The following is an 18,026-nucleotide window of genomic DNA, read 5'->3' on the forward strand; positions in this document are numbered from 1 at the left end:
TTGGACTGCCCTGCTCAGAACTGGACTCAGATCTGCTTTGAGCACCCCTGTCCCTGGACCTTGGGGCCCAGTGGTCTTGGGGAAAGAGTCCTAGCTCCTTGCAGGCCACTGGGGCCACGCCGAGGAGGGTGGGCTGCAGTGGGCCTGGGCCCTCACTCATTGACGCCTGTTTCCTCCCAACACAGCAGCCAAGAGTTTACTCAACAAGAAAGCAGACGGAGTCAAGGTGAGGCTCGGCTAGGCCCTGGGGGCCTGGGGGCCCAGAGCCTGCAGTTTTGCCCTCACCCCTGAGGCTCCTGCTGGGCCCCCTCCCCTCCATACCACACAGGCCAGAGGAAGGACTGTGCCCCCCTTCCTCCCCTGATGGCTCCTCTTCCTTTCTCCACAGCCCCAGACGAATAGCACCAAAAACAGTGCAGCTGCCACCAGCCCCAAGGGGACGCTTCCTCCTGCCGCCCTGGTACTGAGCCCCTCAGCCCCCTGCTCCACGGCCCTCCCGCAGCCCAGCTCTGTGGTGGCCTCCCATCAGGAGGCCTGGGGTAAAGGTGGGGTCTGGTCCCCGCCTGTCTCTGATGAAGATACTTGGCCCCTAGCCCCACAGCCCCTCGGGTATGGGATGAGGACTGCCCCACCCCCATTCAGGCAGGAGCAGGGTTGTGCCAGGGAGTCCCTCTTGGGGGGAAGGGGACAGGCCCAGCTTCCCGTCTGTGTGACTTGTAGTCAATAGTGAGAGGCCTTCAGGGGGCCAAGACTCAGGACCCAGGGTGCCCACACTCAGCTCCTCCATCTGCAACAGGAGTACACAGACCCCAGGCCTAGCCAATTCTGCAGGAGGAGTGGGCTGGGGGGAGTTAAGATGGACAGCGGACACTCCAAGCCCTGCGCTCCCTCCTGGATGTTGCAGGGGTGTGCCCTCTGGGAGGTGGACGCTTTGCCACTTCCCTCTCACCAAGCTTGGTCACGCCTCTGGAGGCTTTGGCTTCCCCCAGGAAGAATGGGGAGGCCTGATATTAGCACTGGAGCCCATTCAGAGATCTGCAGGGAGGCGGAGATCCTTGGTGGTTTCCCTGATGATGGCCAAACTGTAACCTTTGGGTCTAGGCCAGCAGCAGCCAAGGCAGTTTCCCATCAGAACCCCATCCCACAGGCCCCGAGATGAATGGGGGGTTGTGGGTGGGGTGGGAGCATGGGTGGGTGGAAGATACCTCAATGGGAGGGGCCCAGACACCCCCTGCTGGGGAGGGGTGGTGTGGACACGAGGTTAGAGGGACCTGCCAGCTCTGGCCCTTGTCTGGGTGGGGATGGAGGGTTCTGTCCAAGGGAACCTTACGGCTGGTGATGGGGAGTTGTGACCTACCTTGGGGGTTGGCCTTCTTGCCAGGGGTGCTGTGTGCCTATGGAGGGCCTGGGTCTATCCCCAGAGGATAGGGTTTGCTGGTCCACAGTGTCTGAGTTTGCTGGAAGCACATTTGGTGACGCCATGGGTTCCAGGCCTGATTGCCAGGAGTCACAGGAAGGCTATTTGCCAAATGGCATTCCAGTAGTGGGGGCAGCCTCGGCCCAGGAGGGGAGACTGGGTGGGCATGGCAGGAGGGTGGCCTGGGGCCTCCGAGCGGCCTCGTAGCCAGCCCCGTCTCCGACCCTGTCCATCTCATGTGCCACCCCACCCCATGGCATCTTCAAACCTGTGCCCTACCATGCTAGGGCGGAAGGTCTGGGCAGCAAAGGTTGGGAGACAGTGCCCATAAGCGGTGCCCACACACATGCAGCTTCTCACTACCACCTCAGCCCACCTGCTCCATTCCCTTCCAGCTGGCAGCACCCACACCAACCAGCCTGGGCAAATGCGCTCGTTCATTCAAGCTGGTCCAGCCCAGGTCCCTCTCCCAGCCTGCTCCACCTCCTGTGGTCATCTCCTCCCTCCATCGCGCTCTGCTGCCTCTCTCCTCTCTCCCAGGCTCCTCCTGTTGGGCCTTTCTCTCCTCTCATCTCACTTTCCCTCTCTTTCCCTCCTCTGTGCTTCCTTCTTCTGTAGGAGCCTCAAACCACTGTCATCCATAACCCAGTGGATGGGATCAAGGTACGGTGGCGCTCCTCACCCTTGGGAGGTTCTGCCCCGGCAGGAGCAGCCCCAGGCCCTGCGACGGTCTGGGACACTGACCCCAGGAGAAGCATTTGTGCCAAGTGTGGAGGGGGCTGGTGTGTGGTGACCCCCTCCAAGGCCCGGGCACTGTCCTGGGAGGCAGTTGTACCGAGTCGATCTTACCCCTGGGAATGGGGTCCATTTCTCAGGATCCCTCCCGGCTGCCCGCTGCCCTCTCTGCACTGGCTTGCACAGCTAGGAGTGTGGGGGCCATTTCAGAGGTCCCAGGGGAGGGGCTGACGTGGGCTGCCCAGTGTGCCCCATGTGGTGTGGGGAGGGGAGCAGCACAGACCTCTGTGACCTTGTCCATTGCTCGCTGCGCCCGGCCCCCAGCTTCCTGCTGAGTGATCTCTCCCCTGCCCTTCTCTCTGCTCTGGCATCCCATCCCATTGGCATCTTCACCCTCGGGCCAGGGAAGGGGCTGGCTCTCCGGGGTGGTGGGAGGGATGAGCCAGCGGCCGAGCTGTGTTTCTAGGACCAGTGCCACCCCGCCTGCACCCAGGCCTGCAGACAGACCCCTGCCTGGGCCTGGTCCCCTCACTGTGGGCCAGGACCAGGAGATCACAGGACACTGCCTCTTGGTTGGCTTAGACCCAGGGAGCTAGGAAGGGCCTGGGCAACCTCCTGGGGGACAGGTGTTCCTTGGACCCTCTGTCTGGAGTGAGAGTCTTGTTTCTCTTCAAGGAGTCACTAAACAACTGAGGCCTGTGATGTGTCCCCTGATCCTACCATTTAAAGACTCCCCACTTTTGGTTGAAGGCCCAGAGCAGTGTGTCCAGTAAGGGGCCCAGAAAGGGTACCTCAGGGATCCCGAGAAAAATGTTCCTTCTGAGGAGTAAGCAGACCTCCTGAGAACTCAGTGACAGGGGTATTGTCCTTGGCTTCTTATCTGAAGGGCAGCAAGTGACTGACTGGGAGGGAGATAGATGCTGGGGGCTTCCTCCCCCTGCCCCAAGGCCACCTGTGAGGTGAGACTGGGGTTGGCTGGACAGACCGGGTCTGGGGGGAGGCAGGGGGCAGGAAGGGAAGAGGTATGGGTGACATCTTGCTCTGCCTAGGGCCACACTGAAGTTCCTGGGGCCCTTCCGGAAGCTTCTCACCCTGTCTGCCAAAATGCACAGGTTGGGGCTGCCTTGACACTTCACCAGGAGACTTGGAGTCTCAAAAGGCCTGTTTTCCTCTGTGAAAGAGTCGTCTGAAAACAAGGAGTCTTTCCACTGGGCGTGTCTTATGGGAGAAGCCCGGGCCCTGGACTGTTGGGGACATAGGGGCAGAACCCTTGAGGGGTTGACCGACCCTGGGGAACAGTGTGAAGAAGCTTCAGCATTGTCTGTGGGGGGCTGGGGATGGCGGTTTCTGAGGGTGTCTCCCCTGAGGGAGCCCCCTGGTCTCCAGGCCTGCGTGGGCCGGCACAGAGACCACATTCTGACCTCTGCCTCCCCCTGTCTCTCCAGGAGTCTTCTGACAGCACCCACACCACCATAGAGGATGAAGACACAAAAGGTACCCACAGGGGCCGCTGTGGTGGGCCATCAGTGGACTGGGTCCCAGGTCCAGGAGCTGGGACAGGAGAGGCTGGAGTTGGCTGCTTGGGTATCTGCTGGAACCGACCCTGCTCAGAGACACAGCGGTCACAGTCCCACTGAGCCTAGGAGCTGGGCCTGCTCAGTGTGTGTGCAGAGAGCCCTTGAAATGGGCAGTGTCCAAGCAGAGCCGGGTTAGCTGGGGATCCTGACAGCAAGCAGGCAAGGAAGTGAGACGCTCCTGTGGGGGGCTGCTTCTCCTCACCTGTGCCCCCACTGGCTATGGGGGCCAGGTGCCCAGTTCCCAGCAGGGAACAAGTTCGTGGTTGAATCTGCTGTTTCTTTGCCTCAAGTTGTTTAAATATGTGGCCCTGCCTGGTTGGCAGTTGATAGGTGGACAGGGAGCAAGGGGGTGCCTCCCAGGTTCTGGCTCATTGTGGGACAGTGGGGTTTGCAGAGAATCATGTTGGGTCCTCGTTCTGGCCTCAGGGCTCCTCTCCCTATACTGAGCAGGGCCAGTGGTGTTGCCTGGGTTCCAGAAAAGCCCTGGAGGGTCCTGCAGGACATGCTTGCCTTGGCTCAACCCCTGTTCCACCCTAGGCTTTCCAGGCCTGGGATCTGGCGACTCACTCTACCCTGCCCAGGCCACCTGCCCCACTTGGGACCTTCTCACCCTCCACCATAACATTGGTGTAAATAAGCCTTGAGCACTCTCGGGGTTGCCCGAGTGCCCCGCAGCCAGCCTCTCTGCACTTTGGGGGTTAAAACTTCATACTTTGTTCCTTCCCACCCTGTGCAGGCAGCAACTCTGTCCTGAATGTTCCCCAAACCCCCAAATGGAGTTGAGCACTGGGCTTTGGTTCCTGGATGTGGAGAGAGTAGACATTCCTGTCGTTTCCCCAGACTCCAGCAGGCCCCAAGCCATGGGCATGGAGGCTGTCCAGACCTTGTGGTTTGGCGCTCATCCTGGCTGTTTGGGGAACTGAAATGGCCCCAGCCTGCAGGAGGCGGGGTAGAGGACTGGCCTGGTCTGCCTCTTCAGACTCTGACCCCTTGTCTGACCGGGAAAGGGTGGGAAAATGCCCGAGCAGTCCTTGAAGATAGGGCAGGCCCTCCAGTGCTGAGGGGCAGGGCCTTGGCCTGTCTCAGCTATGTTGTCCATCTGATGCAGACGTGGCCTAGCCAGGTGCCACATGCCCCAGTAGCCCTGGACAGTCTTGTGTCTGCTCCACATGCCTGCTGTGAGATAGCATAGCTCTGGGCATGCACAGGGGTGACGCCAGCCCCAGGGGCCCCTGGACACCACTGTGTGGACTATAGGTGACTTTGAGCTGTGTCATGGATCTGGGATTGTCCTTCTCCTGCCCCCTTCTCTCCCGCCTGCCCCAGCCCCCAGGGTCACTGACATCCTGAGCTCCGTGAGGAGGGACTCCGGAGCCCTGGGAGACGAGGGCCCCCACCCTGCCTGTCTCTGGTTCCCATTAGCCCCCTGCCCACCCAACGTAAGTAATGAGGCCACTGCTGCTTCCTGGTCTCTGAGGGGATTCCAGAGCCAAGGGCTGGCCAAGCTTGGGCTCCAGACAATCCCCGCACAGTCCCCCTCCCACAGAGGTCCGGGTGGCCTCTTCCCTGAGGCCTCCTCTGGCCTGTGGGGGCCTCCCTCAGCCAGCCGACCTTCCTGCTCAGGCAGCAGATTCAAGCATCACGTTGCCTCAGGGCAGGGGAGAGCTGCTGTGCTTCCTCTCCCCTGCTCCTTCCCTGTTGCCTCCTCGTTTGTCTCCCTTTCACCTCTGTCTGTTCACCCAGCCCCCAGGATCTCTGACATCCTGAGTTCTGTGAGGAGGGGCTCGGGGACCCCAGAAGCCGAGGGCCCCCTGCCCACCTCATGTAAGTAGTGCCCCTCAGGGCTGCTGCCTCGGCTGCCAAGGGCTCCTGCGAATGGCCGGCACTGAGTGACTCCCTGTGCCCTGCCGTGCATGGCCTCAGCTGCACCCCAGGCTGGGATGCCCCGGGCCTGGCTCACCATCGGGGCCTGATTGAGTTCTGGGGGCACATGCCCGAGCTCTGCAGAGCAGCTTCTGGATTCTCCCTTAGGGCCCAGCTCCCCCATAACTCATTCTCACCTCCTACCTGCACTGCTCTCCAGTCCCAGACCTCCCTCAGAGTCCCCCAGGCTCTTCTGAGGCCACCTGCCCTCCCTGCCTCCCTCAGACTACCTGCTGAGACCTTTCCAGACTCACAGTGGGCACCTGGAGTCCCACTCCCTGAGCACCTCTCTCAGTCAGCGAGTGCTGAGTAAGGTGCCAGAGCCCAGCCAGCACCCTTCGTTTTATTCTTTCACTCACGCTTTCTCCCACCTCTTGAGTGCTCACCATGGACCTGTCACGTGCGGGCTGCATCCTCTATCTCTGGTGGCCTCTGCCCACAGCAGCTTCCCACCCCTCAGCACACACCTGGATGGGTGCGTGCGTCTGCCTGAACACTCCTGGAACCTGTCCCTCATTCCCCCGGTCCCACTCTGTCCCCACCCCCTTCTGTTCTTCCGTCTCCCCACATCCTCCTCCCAGTCCTGCTCCCCAGCCAGCTTGGCTCATCAGCGCATAGGTCTTCTCTCCTGTGTACCTTTCCTCCCCCTCGTGTTCACCTTTGTCTGTTCGCCCCAGCCCCCAGGATCTCTGACATCCTGAGCATGGTGAGGAGGGGCTCAGGGACCCCAGAAGCTGAGGGCCCCATGCCCTGCCTGTCTCCGACTCTCCCCGGCCCCTTGCCCACCCCGAGTAAGTAGCACCTTGAATGGGGCTGCTGGCTGTTCCTGGGGGCTCACAGGGGTGCCGAGACCCCCGACAGCTGTGGTGTGCTGCCCCCCTCTCTGAGAAGGGCCCAGTTTATGGGGGAGAACTGAGGGGGGATGCAGAGAATTCCACATGAAGAATTTCAGAAAAGAGTTTGTGGTTAAAGCTTGTGAGTGTGAATACTCTTTGTAGGAAGAGAACCTGAAAACCAGTTTGGGGTGAAGCTGAGCCTCACACTCTTGTGGTCTAGGGTTTTTCCTACAGCAAAAACGTGGCACATGGAAGCTCAAAGACTCAGCACTCGTGATGGTGGGCACTCGCTGGGTGCTGGCTGGGGTCGTGACTGGGGTCATGCCCTGGAAGGGTGGTTCTCTTGGACCGTGATGCTCTGGGAGGCAGAGAAAGGAATGTCTGGTTCTGAGAAGTCTGCGATTGGTGTTGGGGGCCACTGCCTCCAATGGGGCCAGGCACTGGGGTTGTGGCCTGGGCCTGGGCTGGCTGGGGCCAACTCCCCAGACTGGGAGGAGCCACCTGCTCTAGCCGTCTGCCAACTGCCTGCCAGTATCACTTACAGGGGTGGATGACATCCCAGGGCTGCAGCCTCCACCCCCACCTCTGGGGAGATGCTCTCAGAGAAGCGACTGCTGGGCTGGGGCATGGCGGGGGAGTGGCTAGGTGAGTGCTCAGATGGGGAAGACATTGATCCCCCCAAAAGTCAGACCTGGTGGGACTGAGGGGGGAGTCAAGGTCACTGGGGAGAGGGAGAGGCTGGGAGACTGAAGCCTTCACGCTCTGAAGGCACACTGAATCTACCCCCAGTGGCCAGGAGGGCATAGAGCAGCCTCTGGGGAAGCAAAGAACCTAGCAAAAGACTTGGGTGCTTTTGGCCCAAGGGGCAAGGGCAAATGGTGGGGCAACTGTCCCCTGGCCCTTCAGGCTTGGCTGAGGGGACTTGGAGGTGAGTCATGGAGGTGAGAGACCATCACTTGCTGGTGGTGGAGGTGGGGGGTAACCTTATGGTGGGCTGTGGTGGGTGTGCAGCAAGCCTGTGAGGGGAGTCAGAGCCCCCACCACCCGCCCCATTTATGTAGCATCTCATCCCAGCTGATGCCTCCAAGTCTCCATTTCCTAGATCTCCTAACACCAAGTTTTACAGATGAGGATCCTGAGGCTTGGTGACATGGAGGGGTGCATCCACCTGCAGTGGGACCCCCACCCTGGGTTGCGTATGGCCCTCAGAGTCTGCACAGCCGGGGCGGAGGGTTCTGAGGACAGAACCTGCTATAGGTGCTGAGGGTGCAGGCTGACCCAGCAGGCACAGCGCAGACCTTCTCCTCAGGGGTCTGTGTGGCTAGGGCATGTGAGCAGGACTGAACGGAGGCACCACGGGGGTCTGCGGCTGGTAGGTGTGGCCAGGACATGTGGACGAGGCAGGCAGGGGAGCAGGCGAGATCGCCCACGGCAGGCATGCGCAGGGTGCGGAGTGCTCTGTGCTCGGGCGGCTCTGAGCTCGCACTGGAACATTTGGAGACTGAGGGCAGAGGGACGGCCCCCACCAGTCTCCCTCAGGGAGCAGGGTCCTGGTTCCTGGATGTGTTCCCCCCGCCCCAAGTCTTCAGCACCCAACTTCCTAGTGTTGGGGCTCTGAGGTGAAGGAATGGGTGGGGTCAGCCCAGAGAAGGGACCTCTGAATGTGCAGGGTTGATACTGGCTGGGTGGGTCTGAGAGGGTGAGTGCCAGCACCAGGTGCCCATCCCCTTCCATCACCAGGGCCAGGGGCCACCTCTCCCAGCACTGAGACCCATCTCTGGGGTGGGTCACGAGGCCCCTCTTTTCCTGGGAATGCTCCTGCCAGCTGTCTTGGTGTATTCCAGGGTCGGTGCCCTTGGGCCCATGCCCTAGGCTGTGTTCTCCATATTTGGGGATTACACACAATCCAGGCTGATCTTGTGTAACTGCCTGCTTGTTGGGGCTCTTGAGGCCCTCACAGCTGCCAACACAGGGCTTGAGGCTAGTCTAGGCTCATCCAGGTCCCCCTGAACCCTTGGCCAGCAACTGGGCTTCTTGCCTATTAACTCGTCCCAAGACAGCTGGAGGGAGGATGGGGCCTCTGCTTCACTCTGGGACCCCTCTAAAGCCAGAACTTTATTCACCCAGCTCTGTCCCTGGAGTTATTTCGGGAGGGAGGCAGCTAACAAACTTCACCACCCCGGGCATTCCTTGTGCGGCATGCCACTTGGGGAGGTACGATTGCACCGCACACCCCTCTGCAGGCAGGTGGCATGTGGCCCACACCCCACTGACCAAGCTCTGCAGCTTCCGCTTCCCCGTCTGTAGAATGGGGACTGAAGCTAGTGCCAGACTTCAGGCTCTGCGATGTGTGCTGCGATGGAGGATCTTTCCTGCCTCCCTTTACTTTTCCTTTACACTGACTCCCATTTCAAATGGTAGTGCCTTTATAAGCCTTCAATGGTATTTCATTACGTGAACGCTTGGTTTCGCTCACCGTAGTGTGTGAGGTGACTGCCTGTAAAATCAGAGTATGCTGAAAACAGCAACTCGCGTGTTCCCCCCACATCTCTGGCCCCCAATGCCAGGCCCCACCTGCCCGTTCCCTGCCACAGCAACCCTCTCCTGCCCAGGTTCCCGTCCAGAGAGGCCTCCCCTGGACCTCTTCACCTTCCTCCTCCTGCTTCCCTGCTGCTGCCAGCTGCGGGTGCACTTGGGGTGGGGGCTACTTGCACTGTCCATTAAGATGGGAAAATAATAAGTGTTGGGGTGTGGGAGATGTAGGCACTTCCCCTTGGCAAGATTATCCTGGAGCTGACAGAGGTGGTAGCAGGGGGCACTGGGCTTGTTGCAGGAGGAGGAAGGTGGAGAGGTCCAGGGGAGGCTGCCCTGGACGGGAACCTGGGCAGGGGAGTGTTGCTGTGGCAGGGAAAGGGCAGGTGGGGCCTGGCATTGGGGGCCAGAGATGGGGGGGAAACAGCTGAGTTGCTTTTGGGAGGAAGGTACGTGAGGCCCCAGAGAGGAGAGGGCCGAGGAGAACTGGGAAGACACCCAGGCATAGGGTGAGAGGTGGGTGGGTTGCCCAGAAGCCTCTCAGAGGGGGAGCTTTGCTACTGGGGTGGTTTGTTGTGGGTGGTGGGCCCTGCCCGAGGGGAGGGGGGAGTGGAGAATGGCATAGCAGGTGTTTGCGCGGAGCTCTGGGGGAGGTGTAGAGCCGAAGTGGAGGTGACCACAAGGCACTGGCGCTCGCAGCCCACACTTCTGGGGGCCGGCTTCCAGGACCACCTAGGCAGGTGGGAGGATTTCTGCAGACCACCCCAAGCCTCAACTGTGACGGGGTGCAGACAACAAAGCTCAGAGAGAAAAGGAAATAGAACTGTAGCGGAGGTACACTGGCTCCAGAGAAAGGGCCATTGCAAGGTAGGGAAGGCTACACGTGCTTACAAGCCAGCATGAGTAGTGTGCACACGCGCGCACACACACACACACTCACCTGTGCGCATGTGCCCACACTCCCATGTGACACAAGCACAGGCTTGCACATGTGTACCCAGCCACTCAGGTGTCACTGAGCGCCTCCTGAAGTCCTGCCCAGAGCCCCGGAAGCACATTTCGGGCTCCACTGGTGCCTGGGCATTCCTGGGTTCACACAGCGCCCAGCGCCCACCTCTCAGGGAATGTGAACACCTCGGCAGCTGAAAGTGCTGGTGGGAGGTCAAGCAGGCAGCCCCGCGGCGGGGCTGTGAGCACATGCTTCAGAATGCTGAGTGCACCCCCTTTACAGCTGGCAGTCCATGCTCTGGGGATTTAGATCATGGTGTGGCCGTTCCTGGCAGCACCGGCAGGTGAAGATTGGAGGCTCCCAGATGTCTCATTGAGTGAGGACGCCCACCCATGGGGCAGCAGGGCAGCGAGCTGGCGGTCAGGGAGTGCCCTGCAGGAACACTTGCAGCTAGTCTAGCCACTGGGGGGACCCTACATGGCTCGGCTTGTGTTTGGCCACAAGCAGGTGTTAAGAACTCCCATGACAGTTGTGTGAGTTTGTGCACATTCAAGTGTGAATATCCCTGCAAGGAAGCGGTTAAGAACCTAACTCAGGACAGAGCTTCCCTCAAGAGTGAGTGAAGATCAAGTTTGAAGGGAACACAGCCATCTTCCACTATATCCGTAAGGTTTTCTTTAGAACAAGTCTAAGGAAAATCATTCAGATTTGAATCAGCAGGGTGTGAGTTCTATTATTCTGATTCTTCTGGATGTTTAAAGTATTTTGCATGAAAAGAAACTGTAAAGAGACATGGGGATCTGGATCTCTAGTTAAGTACCCTGGGCCTTAGCCTGCCTAGGAACAGAGGCCATGTGGGCAGCTCCAGGAAGGCGACTCCGCCCAGAAGGTGGGGATGGTACAGTAAGGATGGTTGGTGCTGGAGGGTGACACTTGGACCCAGGATGCAAACGGTGGTGATCTGGAGGAGGGGACACCAGCTGGCATTCTTGGGCCTCCTGGCAGAGGAGGGGTGAAACACACTTGGACTGCACTTGCCCTTGCTGCACCCCTGCAGTGCTACCCCCCAGGGCAAGAAACCTTGCCCTGCAGCCCAGCCCCACCCCTCCTTGGTGGACCCTTCCTGAGTTCTGGATGCAGGAGGACTAAGTGAGCAGATCCCAGATGGGCATGGAGCCAGGAAGCCTGGGGCTGTGGCCTGGAGGGACTTGGGGGAAGGTGGGCAGCAGGTACTTTGGCCTGCAGGTGGCAGGTTATGGCAGATTTTGTTTCCCCTTCCTGCATTTTCCAGACATTTTGTAACGTGGTGAAGCATTTCTATCATTTTAAGATGTTTTATTTAAGGCAACTAAGAGAAAAGCTTGTTGGACTTGGAAATGTGGGGGTGGTTGGAGGAACCACTCTGAGCTGTGTGGGGGCTGGGGCTGCACTGTCTTTCCTGGAGAGGAGCGGTGGGTGGGCCCGGCTGCTGCAGACCTCTCTCCACTCACTTCACCTCACTCCCGTCCCGTGGGCCGCCACGGCTGTCCATGGGTCACTGGGTGGCTGTGTCTCCCTGCAGCGAGGAAGCAGGAGATCATCAAGATCACGGAGCAGCTCATTGAGGCTGTCAACAACGGTGACTTTGAGGCTTATGCGTGAGTCGAGCACCTGGGCCACTCGCTTGGGGGGCTGTGCGGGTTGCCCCTAATCTTGCTGTGGCTCCCCCCTGGGATGTGGGGGATGGAAGGGATGGACCCAGCAGGTGAGGGGTGGGTTCAGAGAAATGCGCCCCCTTCAATGGGTCTGGCCCCCAGGAAAATCTGCGACCCAGGCCTGACCTCGTTTGAACCTGAAGCTCTGGGCAACCTGGTCGAAGGGATGGACTTCCACAGATTCTACTTTGAGAACTGTGAGTGCGGGAGCTGGGCGTGGACAAGGCAGCGCCTGGGAGCCCCACCACCCCTCAGTCAGGGGCCAGGGAGGTCCTGTCCCCTTTGTGCCCAGGCTGGGCCAGCCCCAGCTGCCACCTCCTGTGGCAGAGCCCCCCGGGGTCACGCCGGCCCTGCAGCCTCCTGAAGGGCTGTAGGGCTCCCAGAAGAGTCAAGCCCTTCCGGGGGGGAGCGGGAGGGGGCAGAAGGCTTTCAGGCAGTGGCTGGCGGAGGGATCAGGCTGGCGGGGGCGACCGTGGTGGTCAGCCCCCACCCGCCCGCTGGCAGTGCTCGCCAAGAACAGCAAACCCATCCACACGACCATCCTGAACCCGCACGTGCACGTCATCGGCGAGGATGCTGCGTGCATCGCCTACATCCGCCTCACGCAGTACATCGACGGGCAAGGCCGGCCCCGCACCAGCCAGTCTGAGGAGACCCGCGTGTGGCACCGCCGTGAGGGCAAGTGGCAGAACGTGCACTTCCACTGCTCGGGTGCGCCCGTGGCCCCGCTGCAGTGAAGGTGAGCGCCCCGGGGGGAGGTCTGGGTGGGGCCGCAGCACGGGTGAGCTAGCCCTCTGCTAGGTGGGCCTGAGGCCCCACCTTGCAGACAACACCCCCCGGGGTCGGTGGGAGAGGGGCCGCTTAGAAGCTGACTGCCTGCCCCCCACCCACCTCTTTTCAGAGCTGCGCTGGTTTCACGGGACAGACTCAGTGTTTGGAGCCCAGCTGCCCTCAGGGGGCACGGCCTGCCTGTCGCATGTTTGTGTCTGCCTCGTTCCTCCCCTGGTGCCTGTGTCTGCAGAAAACCAAGACCAGATGTGATTTCTTTTTAAAAACAAGATGACAGTGACAACCACAAAAAAAAAAAAAAAAATGATGTGGATGAAATGGAAAAAACTAAAGGAAAAAGCTGTAAAAATCACTGGCATTTGTGGGGCTTCAAACCGACCGGCTGCTCCCCACCCAAGCTCCATGTGTGTTCGTCCGCTCCTGGCCTCCGGGGACCAGCTGGGGCAGTGAACTTGTCCAGGGATCTGTTGCCGTTGAATGGCGCCCACCCCCAAGGCGTCTGCATCCTCCCTGCCATGCATGGCTCGCTGTCAGGAGTGTCAGGTGTTGTCTGGGAAGGAAGCTGTGGGGTGCCTGCTCGTGACTGTCCCTCCTGCTTCTCTTCCCTTCCTCCCCGTGAAGGAGGGGTGTCGGTTCCCTTCCATGCCCGGTGTCCCCAGGCTCCCGCAGGCCCAGGGCTCCAGCTCTGGTCCTTCCAGGGTCAGGGAGGTGCAAAGGGGGGCATGCCTTAGTTCCAGACCTGGTGCCTGGCAGGAGATGCGCCAAGAGGGCATGTTTAGCTGCAGCCCTGGCGGGGGGACATCCCCGGGGCTGGCCTCCCTTCTATTTGGAGAGCTTCTCCCTTTATGCCCCCCCTCCCGCCCCCCGCCGTGTGCCCACAGAGGTGTGTGGGCCTGAGTCTCTCGGGCTCTGAACTTGGAAGTACAGGGGTCAAACGGCAGGCAGTGGCTGTGGGGGTGGGGCTGGGTAACACCGGGGTCCAGGCGGGTGTTGGCTGAAGTGGCAGTGACTTGGAGTCTGGGCCTGGAGTGGAAGGGTGGGGAGCACCCAAGGGCAACTGGAGGGGAGGACTATGCTGGGCTGAGAGGGCAGGGCAGGTCTGATGCGGCTAGACCTCATGGAGGCTGCAGGGACCAGCGGTGGGGAGAAGGTGGGCTGGGTCACCCTGGGGACCCCTGTGTGCTGGTGGGAACTGTAGCGAGGCTGTGGGAGTGGTCAAATGGCAGCAGAGAGAGCCCTGGGCATTTGGCCAGAGGGAGGGTGGGGCTGAAACTGGCCTGTTGGGTTATAGTTGGGGGGTGTGGTCAGGGCCCATGACCTCAGAGGTTCAGGGCCCTCCCACCCCAAAACCCGCCCCCTTCAGTTCACGTTGTTTCAACACATTTTCTTTATCTTGCCCCACAAATCAAACCAAGGGAGGGGCATGGAGTGGGGACAGGACACAGGATGCTGATCTCCAACGGGACTGTCCATCGACAGACACACAGAGTGGACACTCACCTGCCCACCACCAACTGTACTCAGTACAGCTGTCCCCACCCGTGGACACAGGGTAAACATCCGACAGGGCTCACCATGGACAGCGTGGGGCCTGGCCACCCTCACCTCCTGGGGCTTCTTCCCCCTCCTACCCACCTGTCATTTCCACGGACCTGCCTGTCTGGGATAATTTGGGGATTTTTTCTGGGGGATAGTTCTTTTGCATGACCTCTCCTGAGCAAGCCACACCCGCTTTTCTAGCTAGATGTCTGCGGTGTGGCTGTGGTGGCGGCCCGCCCTGCAGAGGGCCGGCTGCCTGCGGTGCTGGCCGGCCTCTCCTCTTCTCTTTTTGCTGAGTTTCATTGTCTTTTCTTTCTGAGCCTTGTAAGTGTACAAAAATTATTTTGTTCTGTCTCGGGAAACTGCAAATAAAAGATAACAGGACAAACTTCTCTGAGTGAACTGGGTGCTTTATGCAATGCCCGTTAACTCCATAATCCCCCCTCTGATGAGTGGGCCTGAACTGGCTCAGGCTGCAGAAGTCCCAGACCATGTGCCTTTGGGGGGCCCCTTTGGGGGGCCCCTCTGTGTAATAACAGGTCACAGCTCTGCCAGCTGCCCCCACCCCCGCTGCCTGCAGTCCTCTGTCTGCCCCACCAGCCTCTGAGCCTCCAAGCCCCCAACCTCTTCTCTAGTCACCCCCGTGGCCTCCAAAGATGAGGCTAAGAGGGGAGCTCTAGGTGAGGAGCCCCAGGAGCACATTCCACTGTTCTTTTGTCTCCCCCTCCATCTGTCCATTCAGTCTCCATGTTACATTCACCATGTGGCCACGGATGCCTGAAACGTGCAGTACGCATAGCTACCCAGGGCCTGCTCTTGTAGGCCACATGCAGAATTGTGCTGACACTGCCATCAGGTGCTGTGGCTGCTGGGGTGGCAGGACAACACGGCAGGTGGTGACTGGCAACTCAGGTCGGAGAGGCTCCCAAAGGAACCCAGAGGTGTGGGGGCAGGGGGCAGGCACAAAGTCCCCAGATGCTCTGAGGACAGGGCAGGGGGGAGAGGAGCAGGGCCTGGGCCAGCCCTCTGCAGCTTGGCCCTGGCATGGGAGCCAACCCCTTCCCTGTGATGCCCCTGCCCAGGATTTCCTGTCCTCAACCCCTCCTTCACTGTCTGTGGCATGTCCCTGTGGCATGTCCCTCAGGAAGGACATGTCACTTAGTGACACTGTACCCCTATAATGTAGACACAAAGCCTATGCTGAGTTGGCAATGATGGCATGGCTACACACTCAGGCCAGTGGGGGAGAACTGCTCTGTCCTGCTGGCCCTTCTGCAGGCCTCCATTTTCCTCCTAGCAGCCCTGGACAGCTCTGTGGTACCCAAGATGTACCTTTAAATGGAGATGTGTGGCCCCCACATGCCTGATCCCCAGGACCTACCACCGCTGCCCATCTGTGCCTTAAGGCTTGTGCTTTCCTGGGATAGAAATATAGTCTTCAAGACATCTTAGCCATTGAACATGCCCATTCTGTTGGTCCACATGACATCTGACCAGACAGGGTCCAGGAGGCCCACTGGTTATCTTGGTCCTCTGAGGGTAGGTCAGGATCCCTCTCCAGATTTAGCACCTGGTTGCAGATACCTCCACGTGGACCAGGAGGCCCTCAGTGTAGGTTTTTGGTCTCATGGTCTCTGGCAGGTGTGCACAGGTGAGCAGGCAGGAGGAAGAGTTGCGCCGGGGAGATTCTAGGACAGTGGCCATGAGCAGCAGTGTCTATCCCCGGCACAGTATCTAGGGCTCCGCTCAGTTATCAGTTGTAATCTGAGGAGCTTTTCCAGGCCAGGCCACCCTCTTGAACACACTGCAGTCTTGCGCCACCCTCCTGCTGTGGATCCCAAGTTGAGGTGGGGTGCCGCTCCAGGCCGGTGCATGTGGTAGACACGGCACACAGGGCTGAGGTCCTGGCCCTTCTCCACCCCAGCCCCCCTTGCAGTATCAACACACAGGCAGAGGGAAGTCACTTTAAAAGGCATCTACTTTATACAAAGCTCCGTGGCCTTGGGTAACCTAGCAGGCCCTTCAAGCAGGAAGTCGGTACACGTGGTATAGTCAGAAATCCCAAAGTCGCTTCCAATTTTGAGTCACAAGTACAGGCTGAAAGCAAAGCCCTGGCTGCAATGGAACAGGCAATAGTCTGCAAATGACCAGTTTACTGGGTTGTTCTTCACATTCTGGATCAGACTGCTGGGTCCAGGGAGCAGAGGTGGCCTCTCAGGCTTCCCGCCAAGTCTACCTGATTGGGCCTGTGGCTCGGAGGCTGTCACGCAGCTGCCCCGGGCAGGTGTCTTAGTTGTAACTTGGATCACAGCACAAGACCCAGAGAGCGGGACTTCTCGATTACAGGGCTCCCTCACCTGGTCCCTGCTAGAAGTTCTGAGAAAAAGGTTACAACTTGATCCTGGGGGGCTAAGGTATGCTCTCTCCTGGGATACCCCAAATCCTGCAGCTGCGAGAAACCCTGAGGTCCAAACAAAACACAGGGCCATTTTGAAATTTCAGAAGACAACTTTATCCAGACAGGAAACTCAAACAGAACAGAGAAAAGTTAGGCAGCAGTTATTAAAATACACTCTTTGCCAGATGACTTAACAATGCAACAGGAGCAGGGTCAGTGCCCGTGCAGGGCCTGAGCCAACACCCCCATATTGCCCAGTGGGGGACATGAGAGTCTCATTCCCTTCCCCACCAAGTCCGTACCTTTACTCCCTACCCCCACAGCATCAATCCGAAGGGGAGGTCACTGCCACCTGGGGTGTCAGCAAGCGGGGTGAGCCCGGGCTTTCTGGGGTATCTACGGCAGTAGGAAAATTACATGGGCAGGCTGCTTTAGGGATAGGCCAAAGTTCTTTGGTCAGCAGAGCCCAGATAAAAAGGGCATCTGCCAGGTAAACCTGTTAGAGGCGGAGTCCTTGGAAGTCATGCAGATCCCACCTTCTGGCCCAAGCAGGGGAATTCAGGCCTGTGGGACCTTCTCAGGCAGGGCAAGTGCACTACCCCCATGGATAAGCCCACATAGGTTGATGCCATCCTGGGAGGGCTTCTGTGGGGATGGAATCTCGGGGCACGTCTTGAGCTTATGTCCTCAGGAAGCACAGCAGGGCACCAAGAGGTGGTTTGGATGATGGCAGTAGGACCCCCAAGGAACCAGGCAGGCCAAGAGGGACCAGAACCTCTTAGGCATCCTCTGGGCAGCTCTGTGTCTACTTCCAGGGCTGGGCCAGATTACAGGCCTCATGCTTCTTGGGGCCAGCTCAGCAGTGCTCCTGCTGGGGGGCTGGGCTCAGACCACAGGGAGTCCTACTTAGTACCCAGTAATGGCTACAGAAAAGGCCCAGTTGTAAAGACATACAGGCCCTGGTAGCTGCCAAGACAGCCTTGATGCCAGAGAGGCAAATGGAAAGTAGTTGTGAGACCACAACACACATTGCCATGTCCAGATGTTCATAGTTAAACTGCAAGACAGGGTTGGGACCCTTTTCCCCGTGCTCAAACACCTCCCAGGCACCTTTGTGGAACTGGGTGTTGGGCACTGTCCTCAGCAGGAAGCTCCCCTTAGCAGGGATGCAAACAACCCTTTCAGAATTTGTGAAGCCCAGTGACCATGTCCTCCCATCACAGGTCTTGGCCCTGAACTGCTGGTCTGGTCCTGGCTCAACCCTCATCCTCTCAATGGCCGGGAAGTGGCTTTTCCAAGAGAACCAAGTCTTCCTTCAAGGTCTGCCCCATACTATCCCAGTAATCAGACTCCCCTGCCACCTCCCTGTCCCCCTTACTGGAGTGTTAATACAGTTAATGTACAAATAAAACCCAAAGGCATACTGAGGATCAATAAAGAGTAGGCTCTGCCCTCCCGGGGCACTGCACAGTTAGGGGCACACAGGCCTTCCGGGGGTTAGCTGAGAATGAGCCGTTCAGCATCTACAGGGGTCACTGAGAATTTATGGTTTCATTTGGCCCAAAAATACACCTTTGGGGGCCTCAAATTATCTTTCAAAAAAGTACTAGACATATGAATTTGAACGTTTCCCCACC

At 59.1% G+C, this 18,026-nt stretch overlaps 1 protein-coding gene across 1 annotated transcript in view; it reads left to right on the plus strand.

Annotated features, from left to right (window-relative positions):
• CAMK2B (calcium/calmodulin dependent protein kinase II beta) overlaps positions 1-13,128 on the plus strand; it is a gene marked incomplete at its 5' end in the record, with an annotated part of 94,582 nt that extends 81,454 nt beyond the window's left edge. Inside the window, 12 exon segments of the mRNA XM_084246718.1 lie at positions 186-226; positions 389-460; positions 2,036-2,080; positions 3,598-3,646; positions 5,056-5,100; positions 5,103-5,168; positions 5,473-5,553; positions 6,330-6,443; positions 11,531-11,606; positions 11,766-11,860; positions 12,168-12,402; positions 12,565-13,128. Coding sequence (XP_084102844.1) covers positions 186-226; positions 389-460; positions 2,036-2,080; positions 3,598-3,646; positions 5,056-5,100; positions 5,103-5,168; positions 5,473-5,553; positions 6,330-6,443; positions 11,531-11,606; positions 11,766-11,860; positions 12,168-12,400 — 917 coding nt within the window. The 3' untranslated portion in view covers positions 12,401-12,402; positions 12,565-13,128.
• Between the last annotated feature and the right edge of the window lie 4,898 nt (positions 13,129-18,026).

Source organism: Talpa europaea, assembly GCF_964194135.1.
Source record: "Talpa europaea genome assembly, chromosome: 11".
In the NCBI taxonomy this organism is placed as follows: domain Eukaryota; kingdom Metazoa; phylum Chordata; class Mammalia; order Eulipotyphla; family Talpidae; genus Talpa; species Talpa europaea.